A 19,851-nucleotide genomic window follows, 5' to 3' on the forward strand; every position below is an offset into this window, starting at 1 on the left:
CTTTCTGAACGCTTCTGGTTCAGAGTGCTGCAGATTTATGAATTGTTCTTTGCTGAAATAAGGTGTAAAGTTTATTTTGTCTAAAGGTTTTCTTTTAACAGGAGTGATAATTTGGGCAAAATGTTCACATAATAGTGGGAAATGAAAAGCCTGCGATAAAGAAAAGTGAGATGTATTTGTAAACTTCTTTAACAAAGGCATCCTAGCATAAGCATGGCTGTAGAGCCAGACTGTCAATGTTCGAATTCTTTCTGGGCCTTAATTTATTTATCTGAAAATGGTTACAGTGAACCTAAGTAATAGGGTTGTTGTGGAGCAAGCGTTCTTAATCTGGAGTCCACACAATTTCAGCATCTGTGAACTTTGTATTGAAAAAATTGTAACTTTATGTCTATGAACCTCAACAGTTTCAGTTTTCAATTATAAAGGCAGGCAACAAACCACAGTAGTATTAACAGTACCTACAGCTTTGTTTCCTATAGAAATTAAAGATATTGTCATAGTAAGTTGTTGCAGATATCTTGAACCATTATATGCATATATTCCTTAAGTTTTATATATATATAATATTTTTATATTCTACATATATTTTTGGAGACAGGGTCTTGCTGTCTCCCGGGCTGGAGTGCGGTGGCATGATCAGAACTCACTGTAACCTCAAACTCTTGGTCTCCAGTGATCCTTCCAGCCTCAGTCTTGGAATAGCTAGGACTACAGGTACTCCCCACTATATCCAGCTGTTAATTTTTTTTCTTTTTTTCCCTAAAGACAAGGTCTGTGTTGCCCAGGCTGCTCTCCAACTGTTGAACAGAAGCAAGTCTCCTGCATAGGTCTCCCAAAGCATTGGGTTTACAGGTGTAAGCCACTGTGCCTGGCTAATCCTATATATTTAATTTCATGCATTTAGAAATATGTGCTATTTTAAGACTGCATGTACAGGTTTTATCACATTACCAAAGGTGTTCATGGCCCAAGTGAAGAAATCTTTAGGAGAGTAATAAAAACCATGATGCATTAGAACAGATCAGGCCCGTTCAATCAAACATTCAACATACAGTCTGCTGCTATGGTTCCTTTTTTTTTTTGAGACGGAGTCTCGCTCTGTCGCCCAGGCTGGAGTGCAGTGGCCGGATCTCAGCTCACTGCAACCTCTGCCTCCCGGGTTTACGCCATTCTCCTGCCTCAGCCTCCCAAGTAGCTGGAACTACAGGCGCTCCACCATGCCTGGCTATTTTTGTATTTTTAGTAGAAATGGGGTTTCCCCATGTTCGCCAGTCTGGTCTCGACCTCCTGACCTCAGGTGATCCACCTGCCTCAGCCTCCCAAAGTGTGGGATTACAGGCATGAACTATCATGCCCAGTCTGCTATGGTTCTTAAAATATTCACAGAATAAAAATTGAAGTAAGACTATTCGTTTTTATATTAAAAGTACCTAGTACAGTGCTCTGTACTAATGCACTCCCTGGATGCTGAACGAGTCACTAAATGAATGGAGTCTAGGCTGTGCCTCAGGCCTTCCAGTTGGGGCTGGAAGAGCTGTGAAGTTCTGAGACGGCTTCTGTGCATCGGGGGCTCTGGAGTATGTTAGATGGTTTCCCAGGGCTCTGGAGGAGAAGAGCTGTGTTCCTAATCACGATCGCAATGGGAATGGAGATTGCAGGGGTCCGCACGGGCCAGGTTCTCATTCCCCAAAGCTTCCCCTTCATCATCAAAGAAGGCACTCAGGTCTGTCTGTGCAAGGCCCCAGGTAAAGTGCTGGGCTACCCAGTAATTGGGTTCAGTAGCAGGATGGCCTCAGATTGAGGTCCCAGGGCCAAAGGACCGCCCCTCTCCCCAGCGTGGTCCAGGAACGACAGGCTCCAGGCGGGAGCACGCGCCGCGCCCCCAGAGCCTGGCTCCCTCGCCACGCCCACTTCCTGCCCCCATCCCGCGCCTTTCCAGGTCTTCTCCCGGTGAACCGGATGCTCTGTCAGTCTCCTCCTCTGCGTCCTCGGCCGCGGCCCGTGTCCCTAGCGAAGCCGCTGCCACCCCGGAGGGCCCAGCCAGTGGGCTCCCGGAGGCTGGCCGGGCAGGCGTGGTGCGCGGTAGGAGCTGGGCGCGCACGGCTACCGCGCGTGGAGGAGACACTGCCCTGCCGCGATGGGGGCCCGGGGCGCTCCTTCACGCCGTAGGCAAGCTGGGCGGCGGCTGCGGTACCTGCCCACCGGGAGCTTTCCCTTCCTTCTGCTGCTGCTGCTGCTTTGCATCCAGCTTGGGGGAGGACAGAAGAAAAAGGAGGTAGAATGGATCCCCTTGGCCTTCCCCTGTGGGCGGGGGCGGGCCGGGGTGGGCCGCGTTGCCAGGCAGCCCTGCCGTGTTGCTAGGCAGCCTGGCCGCCGGTGTGGGCGGTGCCGGCGCTGGGGCGGGAGCCCGGTGGGTGGGAGGCCCTGGGGCCTTTCTGGGACGTGGAGTTAGCAGGGTTCTGACTTGAAAAACCACGGCAAAGCGTGCACTTGACTTTGCTTCTGAGCATCTCACACCTTTCAGACCCTGGACGCTTTTATTCCCAGCTGGAAGCCCAGCTTGGAGCAATTGTGTCACTAAAAGGGGTGTGTTGGATGTGAAGATACCCTTTAGGAGTATTTATAAGCCTGCAGGAACTATTTGTTCCTTATTTTCTTACTCTGTTCTCTTCATTACCCATTTCAAGAAGCAGCAGAACCTGTGCAGAGTGTGTTTTAAGTTACTCTATATGTTTGTTTTTCTTTATGTTGAACTCAGTGTATACTTGTGAGAATAAGCTTACATTATTTATTTTATGCAAGTACAACAGAACATATTGAGAGTGTGTTTTAAGTTGTCCTGTATGTTTATTTTTCTTTATGTTGAACTGAGTGTATACTTGTGAAAATAACCTGACATTTATTTTATGCGGATTTATTTCTGAAGTTCATTCAATCTGATTTCAGTCTTAATCCACCATTAACCTTGAAGAGGGTGAGGTTTGAAGTGACTGTGTTTAAAGTAGTTGTAGTGTTTGTAAGTTCCAATTATCCATAATGGATAGTTGATCTAGCTGCTTCAGCAAAAATAGTTATTTTGGGAATATGACTAAGGTTTCTAATTGTGGACCATTTTGGTAAGAGTGCTCTGCTTATACAATTGAAGATAGTTTTTTCTGGTTAAGTTGTACACCTATACAGGGCTCAAAATCTGAATTGGGTTTAAGATATTAACAGAATTTTAATAGCTGGGTAGAGACAGTGAAAAAATATCCTTATATGCCGAGTAATTCTGTTTCCCTTTGTTCTTTGTCTGAAACAAATACTGTGCGTTCAGTATTAGCTAATGTACCTCTCTTTAGCTTTAAATTTTAACATGAAAGTAGGCCATATGAAATTATTGGTGAAGTTCTGCTAAGGGATTTAGATAACCACTGTTAAATTGAAATTGTATTTACAAATATAAATTAATTATATATTTTTTAACACTTGGTATTTGTATACCATATTCCAAGAGTTTTAGATTTAGTAGTTCACGAGAAAGGTAGAAAAGTGAAGAAAAGTAGACAGCTTTTGTGGATAACCAAAGCAACGGGCAATAAAAGATGATGAAGAACTCCATGGAAATTGTGATGTTTTATCTCCTAGGAAGATCCCTAGGACCACGCCAGTTTTCATTTGAAGGGTGTGAACCCCAAAGTATTTAAGACAGGCTTCAATTTTTTTTTTTTTTTTTTTTGTCAAGGTTAAGGAAGCACTGGTGACACAGCCTGCAGAGGTCCTAATGGCATGTTCCCAAGGTGGTCAGGGTATAGCTGGCTTTTATACATTTTAGAGAGACATAATACATTGATCAGTACTTGTAAGATCTACATTGGTTTGATCTGGAAGAGTTGGGACAACTCAGAGGGGGAGGGGCTTCCAGGTCATTGGTAGATTTACAAATTTTCTGATTGGCAGTCGGTTGAAAGAACTGTTACTAATAGAAAGGAATGTGGAGACCAAGGTTTTATTAGCCAGATGAAGCCTCCAGGTGGCAGACTTCAGAGAGAGTAGATTGTAAATGTTTCTTACCAGACCTAAGGTCTGTGTTGATGTTAATGCTGATTGGCTTTTCCTGAATTCCAAAAAGAAGGAGGGTATAATGAGCATGTCTGGCCCACTTTTCCCATCGTAGCCTGAAGTGGTTTTTCAGGTTATCTTGGGAATATGCCCTTGGTGGAGAAGAGGGGCCCTTTCAGATGGTTGAGGTAGAGGTCGGAGGGTGCTTACATTTTTGTTTTTGGTTTGCAAGGGGGGAAAAAATCTAAAAAGTGTACATGTTTACAGCATGTGAGTATCTCCAGTGATAAGATGACTTTAATGTGTGAAAACGTTTGTTGATTTAGTATAATTAAATCTAAATTACAGTGACATCTGTTTCTATTAAAATGTTTTCATGAAATATATTTTTAAAATGAAAAACTAGGGAGAACATTGTTGAAGAATAAAAAAGTTTTCTTGCAAAATTAGTTTTATTCCTCCTAAGCAGGAGCGCTTGATTTCAATTTATGACGGTATTACAATGTATGTGTATTTTACTGAAGGAAAAGAAGAACAAACTAAGAGCTTAAATAGTTAATGTTTTCAAGACTATACTTTCAGGGATCGTTTCTATAGTTTGTTAAATAGTTGGTGTTCTGATACTTTATTCAATAAGCATGCGTATTTCTGAAATATTGGCCATTCCGTATCTGGTACTCACTAAGTTCACAAACTGTGATCTCTTCCAGTATTGGAAGGGAAACACTCTTTTATTGGAAACATTAACCAATGTGGTATTTTGCTAGTGATAGCCCAGAGTTGTTTTGACAGTGTGTGGTCTCTTTCTGTCTTGCTGACTTTAAAACCTGATGCCTATGATAAGATTTGACACTATGAAACCTGAAAGTGTAGCAGTTGAAGCTTAATTTACTGTTAATATAATAAATATTATTGACATATGTACCAAAGTAGTTGATTTAGCATGTAGAGTGTTTTTCTTCCTTCTAGAGAGGAAGCCAAATTGAAGTCTTAAAGTTGAGCCTGGAATCAGGAATGGACATTAGTTGATTCAAAGGAAATAATATTTAATAGTTACGACAGTAGTACCACCATGGATGGATTTTTAAGTCATACAGATAGATGGTCCAGTTACAAGTCAGCCTCTGATTTTATGACAGGCAAACGACGAACTCTGAATTTTAGTTTGCTTGTTTTAAAATATAAATATAATACCCATATGTCAGGTATTATGTATACATGTATGTAACATGTAAAATATATAACTATATGTATATAAAGACTGTATATAAAATGCTTAGTGCAATGCCTAGGGTATAACAAATGGTCACTAAGTGGTAGCTATTACTATATATTCCTCATTTAAATGAAAGCGTTAGTATAATGAGATTCTGAAATGCAGTAAGGGTTTTTACACTTTTTTTTTTTTTTTTTTTTTTGCTAAAGAAACTAACTTTATAATAAATTATATGGTCTCTGGAATAGTCTGTTGCTTATTATGAAGCACTGAGAATTCCAAATTCTCCTTGTTGTTTGAAAATTTCCCAGGAAGAGATTTTGTATCATAGAAGACTTGGTAATATCCCATGGATTTCTGTGTGTGTGTGTGTATATGTATTATGTGTATGTTTATACACATCCACGTATGCTTCTTCATGAAGACATTTTCATTTATTAAAAACAATGTTTTGTTATATTCCCTATTTGAGAGTGTGGTTGAGAGAGTTAAGTGACTAGGCAAAGAAGGTTGGAGATTTTTATAGTCACTTTTCTTAATTACATTGAATATAGTCATTAAAAACTAATTTCTGAATCCTCACTGATGTTAAGTGATGTGAGTTTCTGGGAGACGTTGGCTTTTTAGTAGTGTATCATTTGCCTATCTAGTGCATCTTGTGTTTGTTTTATTTTGACAGTTTCTCTCTTTCTTACATCTTTAACACTTATCAGTTAATCAGCTTCACTTAGAATTGTTTTAATTTATAATCACCTCTTCTGATAATGTGAAAAGAGCTCCAATTCTGTAATTATTTCCAGTACACTTATTGACTTTGCCATCATCAAAAGCAGCTGTTACAATAATTTATCTTTTTTTTTTTTTTGAGACGGAGTCTCGCTCTGTCGCCCAGGCTGGAGTGCAGTGGCGCGATCTCGGCTCACTGCAAGCTCCGCCTCCCGGGTTTACGCCATTCTCCTGCCTCAGCCTCCCGAGTAGCTGGGACTACAGGTGCCCGCCGTCTCGCCCAGCTAGTTTTTTGTATTTTTTTAGTAGAGACGGGGTTTCACTGTGTAGACCAGGATGGTCTCGATCTCCTGACCTCGTGATCCACCCGTCTCGGCCTCCCAAAGTGCTGGGATTACAGGCTTGAGCCACCGCGCCCAGCCAATAATTTATCTTATCTGCAAAGAATATGAGTAGCTGATAGGCCCTGATGAATAGTAATATGCAATATGAAAAATTGAACAGCTTATAAATATTTTCTAAGCGATAAATTGACTAAATAAAACATATTTCAATTGCCTTTGACATAACTTATATATGTCATTAATGTTTTTAAGCGCATTTTATATTGAGTTGTGTAATATCCAGTTAGTTTTCATGGCACATTTGTGAAAGGGAGACTTTCCTGTCTTAGCAAATGATAAAAGGGGAGAGGAGGGAGGTAAGCAATGGATATTACCTTTAAGCAGAGAACTTAAATGGAAGAAAAAGTTGGCAGTCATCACACAGGAAATCATGGTAGTTATGCATTGATATGTATGCATATATGCACAGAATATATCGGTGCAGGCAGTTATTTCTCTTAGGTTAGATTATATGTGTGACTGCGCCTTGAAGCATGATTGGAAATAGCCAAAACTGCTTGTCAGGAATGCCGCAGTGTCATGGATGACGGCAGAAGACATGGGATTCTTGTGTCACAGATGAAGGAGAGTTTATTATAGCAATAGAATAGTCTTAATGTACATATAGTTATATATTTGGTATGTCATATACGTATTATATGTTACACCCACGTATACATAATAAGCAAGATACAGGTTTTATATTTTAAAACAAGCAAACTAAAATTCAGAGTTTGTCATATACCTGATGTCATACAATTAGAGGCTGAGTTGTAACTGGACCATCTATCTGTCTGACTTAAAAATCCTTGGTGGTAAGTATTGCTGTCATAACTGTTAAATATTACTTCCTTTAAAGCAACTAATGTCCACAGCAATAGATAGTTTATTACTCAGCATTTGTACTGGTTCCTTGAGCTTCAGTTCACATTGAACAACATGAAGAGGGCTAGGTGATGCCCACTCGTGTAGTGAATTACTCTGCGGGAGAGGAACCTTGCATTTAAGAAACCAAGGTCTGTGAAAATGAGCTGTACGCTTATTTGACCTCTTCCCTAAAGGAAGATGTTATCTTTATTATACTCAAAAGTAAACACTCATTTTTTTCTGAAGGAGGACTCTGTCTTCTTTGACTGTGTGCTATATGCAAATATCCTTGAAAAGACGGTCCAGAACAAGTCAGTCTGTCCCTACACTAACAAGTTATGTTAGAAACCCATGAGGAATTGTCTGTCTACGTAAGAGGTAGGAGCTTGGTCAAAAGACAACATTTTCAGGATATTTTTCTCCACGTACACCACCAGCACGTTTAGTCCTATATGTGTGCCCTGTTCCACACATAAGGCACAGAGAAGGGGAAAGAGTGGAAACATCACTCGAGCTAAAGAGTAATCAACTCTTAACCTTTGCTGCATTTACTTTTTTGTTCTCTCCCTCTTTAGGCCTAAATACTCATTGATTTTAGATGTGAGTGTGATCTGTTATGCCTGTGACTGCTGTGGATTGTTTCAGTGATCTTCAGGGTTTATTTGGCGTATCAGACTATCAAATATCTCTGATATTTGGCATATCAGACTATAGATTGCTCATCTCCGTAAGAATCCCTCCTGGAGTATCACGCTAATCCCACCAGGATAGAAAATTGACTTTTGGTTAAGTGTAGGAATATTGTGTTCCCCAGCTGGAAAACAAGTACGTGAACAAAGGTTTATTTGTTACATAACGTGTGTATGTGTGTAACAAATGGATATTTATCCTGGTCTCTATCTAGTCTTTATTTCTATCTGTTGGGCAAGATTTCTGCAGCTTCTCAAACTGAGCATATCTGAAAGGGAACTGTTGATCCTTCCCTCTGCCCATCTGGCCCATCTGCTTTCTCATTGCTGTTAACAGTGCTGTTTTATGGAAAACAAATTTTAACATTCTAACACATCATTTTTTATCTAATCACTTGCCGGTATAATGTATCTTTGTAGTTCTTGCCCTGTATTTTGCAGATAGTACACAGGGATGCTGGCTTCACATAATTTCTTGAGGAGTTGTATATGGACTTTCTATTTTACAACAAATATTACTGTTTTTTTTACATAGATAAATAAGGCATATATAAATAGATTGAATGTTAAGGCTTCAAAAATGTTATTCAGAAGAATAATTTTTTCTTTTTTTTTCCGGGACGTGGAGTTTTGCTCTTGTTACCCAGGCTGGAGTGCAATGGTGCGAACGTGGCTCATGTCAACCTCTGCCTCCCGGGTTCAAGCGGTCCTCCTGCCTCAACTTCCCAAGTATCTGGGGTTACAGGCATATGCCGCCATGCCCAGCTAATTTTGTATTTTTAGTAGGGATGGGGTTTCTCCATGTTGGTCAGGCTGGTCTCGAACTTCCGACCTCAGGTGATCCGTCCACCTTGGCCTCCCTGAAGTGCAGGGATTACAGGCGTGAGCCACTGCATCTGGCCCAGAAGAATAATTTTTCATGGTAATTGGTATCTGTTTGCCTGCCTGCCTGCCTCCCAGTTGGCTGTCTCTTATTTCTGTTTAATATTGGAAGGCACAAGGTCAACAAGAAGTTTAGAGAGTGTTTTGAAATCTGTTATAAAAGTCTTAAGATATGATAGCATCTGTTATTTAATGAACAGAAAAAAGTTAAAAATAAAGTGAATTATTTACTGGTATATTTATTATTATTAAAATTTTGGTTAATCATGTAAAGATACCTACTAAGTTTGATATTTGAAGGTGAAAAATAAATTTTCTTTCCCCTTCATGTTACCATGAGAACTCAAGTACCTATAATGTAATGGAAAGTGCACTTTAGTCTAGGTTAGGTAAGTTGTAACATTGATTTTATTTAATGGAAATACTTGTTATTTTAGCAGTATAATTTTTAGGAACGGCATAACATTGTTGTCTTTGTGATTTGATTCAACTTTTGGAAATATTCTGGTACAGAGTTTTCTCTGCTTGGAAACAGATAAACCATTGGCAAGTTAGTTTGTAGGAGTTTCGCAGTAAAACTAAAGGTCATATATTGTGAAATCTTTTTGCTATTCATATTAAATATTAAATTGAATGAAATACCTTAGTATAACTTACTGAATTTAATGAACTTGGTGGTTGATAATAAGGCTTACATTATATCAGGAAAATAAAAATAAAACAAGCTACAACCACACAGGATGCTAGGCATTTGACTTAGTTGGATTATTGTCATAGATTGAATGTTTTTGTTCCCACAAAATTTATAGGTTGAAATCCTAACTTCGAGAAAGTATTAGGAGGTGGGGCCTTTGGGAAGTGATTAGGTCCTGAGGGTGGAGCCCTTATGAATTAGATTAGTGCCCTTATAAATGGGACCCCAGAGCTCTCTGGTCCTCATTCCACCAAGTGAGGATACAGTGGTGAGAAGATAGCAGTGTGAGCAATCTGCAGTTAAGAAGGGAGCTTTCACCAGAACCCGACCATGCTGTAAGTCTGATCTTGGACTTCCAGTACCCAGAACTGTGAGAAATTTTCCGTTGCTCCCTAGTTTATGGTAATTTGTTATAGCAGCCCAAAGGAACTAAGACAATCACATATAATTTTCACAATATCTTTGCATGATGGTTGTGACAAACTATTTGTCTAACTTTTGTCTTTGCTCACAGTAGGTTGGTTTGGCTTAAGTATTGAGAGAAGTTGGGACACTTGGCAGCCCCAAGCAATAATTCGTATTAAAGATCGTCATTATTTCAGCATCTTGCAAATGATTGTTTTAGACGTGAGTATATGATACACTTGTACATGACTTTGGGGAAGTTTCCTTCTTTACGGAGGACACACAAGGAAGGGAAATTTTCTTCTCCTGTCTTTGGACTGTGTGTATGAGAATGTGACTCTTGGGTTGCTGAAACCATCTTATTACCTCGAAAGTACAAGCCTGAGGGCAAAAACCTGGTAGAAAAATGGAAGAACTGGGTAGTTGATGACGTGTATTAGCCTTGTAATTGCTCTCTCAACTTCTTGCTTTGTGAGTTAATAACTTTCCTTAAAGTTTAGGACATTTCAGATTGGATTTCTGATTTTTTTATCTAACCTCACTCTACTAAGGGAGGTGTTGTTGAATTCAGCATGTTGCGCGTAATTGTACAACTTGTATGTTTACAATTTTACTCCAGAATTATCCTTCTACACTGTGTTTTAATAAGTAACTATATAACCCTATTTGTAAATTAGACATTAAATATCAGTAGGAGCTTGTTGAGGTAGATGTAGCTCTCTCTGATCCTTGAATCTCAGTGATCAGTATTAAAAAACATCTGTGTGTGTTTGGAAGAGAATTTTTCATGTGTTCCTTTTATTGAAATAAGTATTTTTATTGAGTGAATTGAAGCTCTCTGTTAAATAATGTATGAATCACAAAATTGTAGGAAACAGATTGGAAAAAAATTTAATATGTACCTTAAAAATTGTTAGTCCAAGGAATGGGTGGAAGGGTAATATATACCTCAGATATATTTGCTGCATACAATGTGTTTTCAATATGAATGCTTTTAAAGTACTTATTTCTTATTTTATTTTATTTTTGAGATGCAGTCTTGCTCTGTCACCCAGGCTGCACTCTAAGAGAGAATACTGATTGGTCCATGTTTTTTAGAATTTTCAGGGGAATAAAAGTTTTTCTCATACTTATAAAAATGGAGTGGTTGGCATGATCTCTGTTCACTGCAACCCCTGCCTCCCGGGTTCAAGTGATTCTCCTGCCTCAGCTCCTGAGTAGCTGGGATTACAGGCGTGTGCCACCACGTCTGGCTAATTTTGTATTTTAGTAGAGACGGGGTTTCACCATGTTGGTCAGGCTGGTCTCAAACTCCTGACCTCTTGATCCGCCCACCTCAGCCTCCCAAAGTGCTGGGATTAAAGGGTTGAGCCACCGCGCCCATCCTAAAGTACTTATTTATTTTTTTGTGTGTGCATATAATTGATTGGTAGGTGGTTTCATTTTAAAGGCATGCCAAATGAAATACAAAGAGTCATTTAACTTTTATTTTTAAAATATTATAATTTAATAATATTCTTTTGGCTAGCATGTGAGTTAAGATTAAGGAAAAGAAAATGGGACCTCTCTTAAGGAAGAGATAATGCTGATTGGGCCATGTTTTTTAGAATTTTCAAGGGGTATAAAAGTTTTCTCATAAAAATGGTGTGGTTGTGCTGTTTCTTGCCATGGTTTCCTGTATATTTTTCCTCTTGGAGCATTTATGAGGAGGAAGGATGGCTGAAATCAAGGTTGGAAACTATCATAATGGTGTAGCAGGATGAGCCGCAGACAAGAACCACTCAGACACTGAATTGTACAAGGAAAGGGCTTTATTCAGCTGGGAGCATTGGCAGACTCACATCTCCAAAAACCAAACTCCCTGAGTGAGCAATTCCTGTCCCCTTTAAGGGCTTACAACTCTAAGGGGGCCTGTGTGAGAGGGTCATGATCGATTGAGGAAGCAGGGGGTTTGTGACTAGGGGCTGCATGCACCAGCACCAGGAATTAGAACAGAACAGGACAGGGATTAGGTCAGGGGTCGATCTTTAACTACCAGGCCCAGGGTGTGACGCCGGGCTGTCTGCCTATGGATTTCATTTCTGCCTTTTAGTTTTTACTACTTTTTTCTTTGGAGGCAGAAATTGGGCATAAGACAATATGAGGGTTGGTCTCCTCCCTTAATGGCCCTCTAATTCAGCTTGGATTTCCATTGACGGCCACATGAGTCGCATGCTTAGATGTTGGAGCATAGTGTAAATCATAAGAGAATAGTAACTGTAGAATATGATTTTAAAAAATACTGCATTATCGAATGTTAGAGCAGGAAGATCAGGATTCAGGCTAAATAACAAAGCTGGGACTAAAAACAAGGTTTCCTCATACCAGAGTTTATGTTACTATGTTCTCATGCTTCATTACAAGAATTTATGCTGTCAGGGTCTTACCCTCTTACCCTGCGCCCATCCCCTGTCCTTTCACCACTTTCATACTGTTTCATGACTATCATGATTCTTTCCTCTGTCTTTTTGTAGCTGATCTTTTTTTAATTAATTAATTTTTTTTTTTTTTTTTTTTTTAAAGACAGAGTCTCACTCTGTCACCCAGGCTGGAGTGCAGTGGCACCATCTCATCTCACTGCAACCTTTGCCTCCTGGGTTCAAGTGATTCTCGTGCCTCAGCCTCCTAAGTAGCTGGGATTACAAGTGTGTACCACCACACTTGGCTAATTTTTGTATTTTTAGTAGAGTGGGTTTCATCATGTTGGCCACGCTGGCTTCAAATTCCTGACCTCAGGTGACCCGCCTGCCTTGGCCTCCCATTGCTGAGATGACAGGGGTGAAACAAAATGGTAACTTACAAAGTGTTAAGGACCTTATACAGGTTCTAGAAAAAGAAATGTGGGTTCTAGTTCCTTTGATTTAAATTCTATGTTCTTGGGAAAGTCACTTAACCATTTGGAGTGGCAGTTTTCCTCAAATGTAAAATGAGAGGGTTGAACAAGATCAAGATTTCTGAACCTGGTAAACACAGGAAAAGTTTCCCATTAGTTCTCTGAAATTACATACGTTTTCATTTATGGAATAAATGTGTTTTCTGGCATAGCTATAATTTTATCAGATTCTAAAATGCCTAGAAGCTACTAGAGTAGACTTTTTTAGATCCTTTCTAGATTTTAAGATTATATAAAATATGGTAATAGAATGATTTAGGTAGTTTCTCTATATATCAAAGCTACTTTTATGCTTTAGAAGTTGACTCATGGTAACAGTCCTGCTTTGATTTGATTACAACTTTCTTATCAAAAAGAAGCCTAAATAACATTAATTTTCAACACGTTAGTTGAGTTATATGATCCGTAGGGAATAACAAAAACTAATTGTGACTGAGCTGTGTAAGTTCTTTTATTTGACTATCAAATAGCAGTTAAATTTACACTCTCATTATTTTTGCCTGTTTCAAATACCTAATCTCCAAAGCCATAAATTAAATCAGTAAGCTACTTTTGTACAGTGCTGTAGTTTTCAAAGAACTTCATAGGTGTTATAACCACAGTAACTCATGAGAAACAACGTAAGAAGTTATTTGTCTAAGTATAGTCATTACTGCCAGACTCTTATGTTCAAGGTACGTGTTATAAGAGTAATAAACAAAATATTCTTCAAGCTTTTAAAAAGGAATGGGAGAGTACTGGTTGTATTACTTCCGCTTTCTCTGTATCCCTTTTCCTTGAAAAGTTACTTCTGTTAAGTTGAGTTAGCCTCAGCATTTCCCTACATGGTTCATAATCTTCGTTTTTGGATTTTCACAGGGTTCCATCATGACACAGTAAATAGATGATCCCAGGGAACTGTATACTGTGTTTTACTGATTCTTACTAAAGTAGAAACTTCTTGAGTACGGAGACTTCTTTGATTTGATGTCTGTGCCATTATAGTTATGGCAGAAGCCCAAAGTAGACAAGCCTTCTACGTTTGATTGCTGTTTGGCTATTGATTTCTTAAGCATGTTTTAAATGTTTTTCATATTATGTATCTTTTGATGATTTTACATAGAAATGCTGTTATTGATGTAAGCAGTACAAAATAAATATATTTGAATATCATCTTCCTAAAACATGGCACATGTTACTGAACAAAGTGCCAAGTTATTGAAGTTTCTCCAATATGTGAGCTGTCATTTTTTTTTTCAACAAATATTTATTGGTGAATACTACATGTTAGGTAGGTACTGTGCTGGATTTTGAAGGTAGAGTGATGAATAAGGCGGCCATTATCCCTGATATATCCTACTGCTCATAGCTCAGTGGGAGATTCAGACAGAAAATCAGGCAGTTATAATGTAATATGAGAGGAGAATAAACTGGGAAATAATGGGTGCTATAGTAGCATATTGGGGTGAGCTGAAAACTAAAGAGCTAATCATAGGAAATAACCCAGTGAAGAGGGCTAGTGCTCTAGGCCAAGAAAAACCTCACTGGTAAAGGTCCAGCAAATTCAGAGAACTCAGAACTTGATATGGCTAAGTTTAGAATACACAGGGTGGGGGAATAGTGGTTAGGCCAGGGTGGAAGTGAGGGTCAAATCTTGAAGACTCTTCTTAAGCCATGTTAAGGAATCTGGATCTGAACTTGATCCTCAAATCAGTGGGGAGAATTGCAGGGTTTTATCTTGGGAGTGACAAGGTAAGGTTTATATTGAGAAGGATTGCTTTGGCTGTGCTGTGGAGAATAGCTTAGGTGGGGATGCAAGACTGGAGAAGAGGCTTCTGCAGATGTCAAGGTGAAAGGTAATGATGACTTGAAATTAGTTGTGGCAGCGAGAATGAAGAAAAATACCTGGATTTCAGACCTGTTTAGGAGCCAGACTAGATAGTACTTGGTAATTGGTTGTGTGTGGAGTGAGAGCAAATGAGACAAGAGTGATGACTACATTTCTTGATAAAAGGGAAATTCTGTTATTGAAATAGGAAACAGGAGAAGGAGATTTTGGAAGGAAGATAACATGTTCACCTTTGAGAATGTATGAGATGCCTGTGTGAAATCTAAACTGAGATGTTTGAAAAGCAGAATATGTGGAGATGAAGCTTTGATCTGGGCTGAAGATAAAATAGACTTGAAAATCATTAGCCTAAATGGGAATTGAATTCATGGTGGTGGATAAAAATCACCCAGCCAGAGCACATACAGGGAAAAAGAGAGGACCTAATGCAAACCCCTTAAGGATACTAATATTTCAGTGTGCTGCAAAAGGGATGCTTGCAAAAGATCCTTGGACTTTGTTGGTGGAGGAGCTTAGAAGGAAATGCAGCAAAATTTTGGATGTCACAGAAAGAGAATGTTCCAAGGAGAGGTCAACAGTGATAACTTTGGACTTGGCTGCTGGAGGAGCTTACAAGGAAACGCAGGAGAAGTTTGGATGTCACAGGAGGAGAATGTTCCAAGCAGAGTTCAACAGTGGTAAGTGGTGACTACTGAGAGGTTAAATAACAACTGAACAGTTCTTTGGATTTAGCAAGAACAGCTTCACTGCAATGTTACAGTGGAAACTAGAATGTGGTAGGTTAATTAATGAGTGGATTGTGAGGAATTGGAGGCAGCCAACACTTCTCAAACAATTTGCTGTGAATGGGAAGAGAGAGTTAAGTGGTGGTAGCTGGAGAAGAAGCTGAAATGAAAATAAAGAATGTAGTGTCAGGTGACTGAGAAGGTGGGAGGAAGGAATGGGAATTGGAGAACAGCTGATAGCATTACCCTTATATGGGAATGTGGTCGTTTTTAGGGTTGTTCGTAGATACTTCGTTTTCTCCCATACATATGGTAGTGTCTTAGGTCATTCAGACTGCCATAACCATCAACTGGGCAGCATATACACAATACAATTTTTTTCTCACAGTTCTTGGGGCTGGGAAGTCCGAGATCAAGGTGACCTCAGATCGGTGTCTGGCGAGGCCCACCTTCTCAGAGATGCCCCCTTCCCTGTCTTCACGTGATTGAAGGGACAAACGAGCGCCTTTGGACCTACGGATTTTTGGTTTTGTAATCTCTTCAAAGCCCCACCTTCCTCGTATCGCCACAATGCTGATAAGGTTTCAACATAAGAATTTTGTGGGGATACAAACATTCAGACCCTAGCAGGTAGGATTTAACTGTCCTAATATTTTGAACTCAGCATGGCCACATGACTGACTTTAGCCACATGATTTTACTTCAGTGAAATGCAAGGAGATGTGTTGTGTGTCATTGCTAGGCAGAAGCTTGCAGCATCATTGCATGCTTTGCCGTATTCTCTTTTCCTGTGTCATGCTGACTGGGAATGTTTGAGATGATGTATGTTGTATCAGCCTGGGTCCCTGAGTGACCAGGGTGAGCAGCCTCCCTGACAACTCACAATGAAGAAATATACTTTTATTTATTTATTTATTTTTAAATACTAACATATGGAGCTCTTAGTGTACTAAAGTCTAACCTCTTTGGATTGTTTCAAGGACTATTGACTTTTACATTTTATTATAATTATTATTTTTTTGAGACGGAGTCTTGCTCTGTCACCCAGACTGGAGTGCAGTGGTGCGATCTTGGCTCACCGCAAACTCTGCCTCCCGGGTTCACGCCATTCTCCTGCCTCAGCATCCCGAGCAGCTGGGACCACAGGCGCCCCATCACCATGCCTGGCTAATTTTTTTTTTTTTTTTTTGTATTTTTAGTAGAGATGGGGTTTCACCGTGTTAGCTAGGTTGGTCTCGATCTCCTGACTTTGTGATCCACCCGCCTTGGCCTCCCAGAATGCTGGGATTACAGGCGTGAGCCACCGCGCCCGGCCAACATTTTATTATAATTTTAAATAGCTACTGTGGAAACAGGTAAATTGACTCAGAAAGCAGTGAAGCGCTGCTAAATCGTGTTAAGGGCCATTTAAGTTTGGGGTTTCAGCAAAGAGATTAAAGGAACACACATAGATAAAGAGGATGTAAGGAATTAGTTGTGATTTTGAAAAATTATTACATAAGACTTCTCCTTGATTAGGTAAGTAGGTGACAGTATTGACAGCATTGCAGCATTGCAGTCTTTTTTTTTGGAGGGGGGGGCGATGTCTCACTCTGTTGCCCAGACTGGAGTGTAGTGGTGTGATCTTGGCTTACTGCAACTCTGCCTCCTTGGCTCACGTGCCACCATGCCAGGCTAATTTTTTTTTTTTTTTAAATACATGGTCTTGCTTTGTTGCCCAGGCTGGAGTGCAGTGGTGGGGGATCGCAGCTTACTGCAGCCTTGACCTCCCAGGCTTAAGTGATCCTCCCACCTCACCCTCCCCAGTAGCTGGGACCACAGGCACATGCCACCATGCCCAGCTAATTTTTTGGTACTGTAGAGATGAAGTCTCCCTGTGTTGTCCTGGATGGCCTTGAACTCCTGGGCTCAAGTGATCCCCCTGCCTTGGCCTCCCAGAGTGCTGGGATTACAGTATTACATTCTTAAAATGGAAAGTTGTTAGGCAGTTAATGGTAACCTTCGTTTCTCTCATGTTTTACTTCGAAGGTCTCAAACCAATTTCCTGATGTTTTGATACTTTTATGAATCAGGTAAACCTTTTCATGTTTGTAGGATTTCCTAACTGTTGGAATATTGCATCCGTCTGAAGAATCTTGTAGAAGTTTAGCAAAATTTGATTATTTGTTCTGAGAAGCCTTTTGTTTAGAAGTATTAACTTTAGCTAAATTTCTTACAGACTCTTTCAGCTGTGGGTCATTTTATGAAATATAAGCCAATGTTGATTTATCATAATTTATAGTTCTCTGATAAAATATATCAATAATGTATGCTTTCTGGATATAAATGATCAAAACCATTAGCAAATAGAGGTAAAAATCAATTTTAAGTAAGCATTCATAACTAAGATGGAAATGGAAAAACAGCAGCAATAAGAACAGCTAAGCAGGAGTCTAGCTTCAGAGATCTTGGAGATAAGAACTTCCCAGCATTTTCTTATAACCTGGAGGGGTATCACTACGCAATTACTGCATGAGGTTAAGTACTGTAGTGATTTACCAACACTGTTATCTTACAGTTTTCTTCTGAGATGTTATCATTCATGGATTGTATATAAGATATCCTGTTCTAAAAAATCTTATCTCTTGGTGTGGCGTAGCTAATAAAACCACTTTGCAATTTATCTTCCCATTCCTCTTATCTCCTCTCCCTTAAGATGAATAATCCACTTTAAGCATTGAGAAATAGGATATAAAGTGCAGGGGTGGTTTGTGGGTATATTAGTTTTATATTGATACATAAAAAATTGCCACAATTTAGTGGCTTAAAATAACACCCACTTTTTATCTCCTAGTTGCTAGATGTCAGAAGTCTGGGCATGGTTTTGCTGGATTCTGTCTCTGTTAAGGGTCTTAGGAGGCTAAAAATAAGGTAACGTCACGTTGCTTTCTCGTCTGGATCTCTGGGTCCTCTTCGCAACTCATTCAAGTTGTAGGCAGAATTCAGCTTTTTGTAGTTGTAGGAAAGAGTTTCCTGTTTTCTTCCTGCTTGTGTTGCTCTCAGTTCTTTGCAGCCAACACCAGGTTCTAGCCATGGAGCACCATCTGTAGGCAGTTCACAGCATGGCTATTTGCTTTAGTCCAGGTCACTAGGATGACTTTTTAACACTTCTTTTAAAATGTTTACCTGATTATGTGAGGTGAATCCAGGATACTCTCTTATTTAAATAACTCAGAGTTAATAGATTAGGGACCTTATGTTTGCAAATATTTGCCATAGAAGGTAACATAATTGTGGGAGCGCTATTCTGCTGTATCACAGGTCCTGTCCATACCCAAGGGGAGGCAGTTACATTAGTATGGTTCATTGGGGATTATTTTATTTATGCCTGCTAAAGTGGGCAAGCTTATAGTTTTAGATTTTATGTAGTTTTAAATGGTGGCTTATAAAATCCACATAAACAGGCATGATAGTCAATGTATAGGATAACATTATTTAATGTAAGACATTTACCAATGACTGTAAAATTAAATTGATAACTTCAGGGTTCAGTCACAGACGCAGGACCACAAGAAGGTGAATCTCTCTATCTCTGGATTTATTTGCAATGGGGTGAACCTGTTAAGTAGTCTCCGAGAGGCTACTGTTTGCATGGTGATGTTGGAGATTGTGGTCTGAGGGCAGGCGGTTGGGAAGGAAGATTGCTGTAAGGTAAGGAAGATTCAAGAACAAGCTGGAATCCCAGCATTTTGGGAGGCCGAGGCGGGCGGATCACGAGGTCAGGAGTTTGAGACCAGCCTGGCCAATATGGTGAACCCTATCTCTACTAAAAATACAAAAATTAGCTGGTGGTGGTGGCGGGCACCTGTAATTCCAGCTACGCAGGAGGCTGAGGCAGAAGAATAGCTTGAACCTAGGAGGCAGAGGATTCAGTAAGCCAAGATTGTGCCACAGCACTCTAGCCTGGGTGACAGAGCCAGATTCCATCTCGGGTGGGGGTCGGCGGGGGGGAAAGAAAAAAAACCATAAAAGAAAAACAAGCTGGAACTTACAAGAGTGGACTGAAACCATCCTCAGAGTAGTTTTAAAGCTTATAGTTCATAAGTTGCATGGTACTGAGAAAATAGTTATTCACAAAAGTAAGCAGTTGTAAATAAGAATTATTTCAAGTAGTGCATGTATTTTGTAGTCTCAGAATACCTATTAAACTGGTCCAGAATTTTGGAAGATTAATAGATATTTTCCTTTTCACGGGGATATGAACAATTAAAATTCAAAATTAAAATTTACAAATTTTCATTGAGTCTGAAACAATTGTTTGGTGGGACATACTTTTAAAATAGATTTTCATATATTAAATGCTTTAAAGAAATGTTTCCCTCTTCCTCTCCATTATAGGATAAACCATTATTCTGTCAGACATTTACTTAAAGTTTCAAAATTTTTAAAAAGTGTTTGGATTTTAGTTTAGATTTTTTTTT

General features: G+C 39.5%; 1 protein-coding gene across 1 annotated transcript in view; it reads left to right on the forward strand.

Moving 5' to 3' along the window:
* Window positions 1-1,466: 1,466 nt before the first annotated feature.
* The window catches only part of TUSC3 (tumor suppressor candidate 3), a 222,162-nt gene continuing 203,777 nt past the window's right edge, over window positions 1,467-19,851 (forward strand). The window contains exon 1 of the mRNA XM_017867199.1: window positions 1,467-2,278. Coding sequence (XP_017722688.1) covers window positions 2,141-2,278 — 138 coding nt within the window. The 5' untranslated portion in view covers window positions 1,467-2,140. The remainder of the gene's footprint in view (window positions 2,279-19,851) is intronic.

Source organism: Rhinopithecus bieti, unplaced genomic scaffold (genome assembly GCF_001698545.2).
Source record: "Rhinopithecus bieti isolate Rb0 unplaced genomic scaffold, ASM169854v2 scaffold_2888, whole genome shotgun sequence".
NCBI classification, from domain to species: Eukaryota; Metazoa; Chordata; class Mammalia; order Primates; family Cercopithecidae; genus Rhinopithecus; species Rhinopithecus bieti.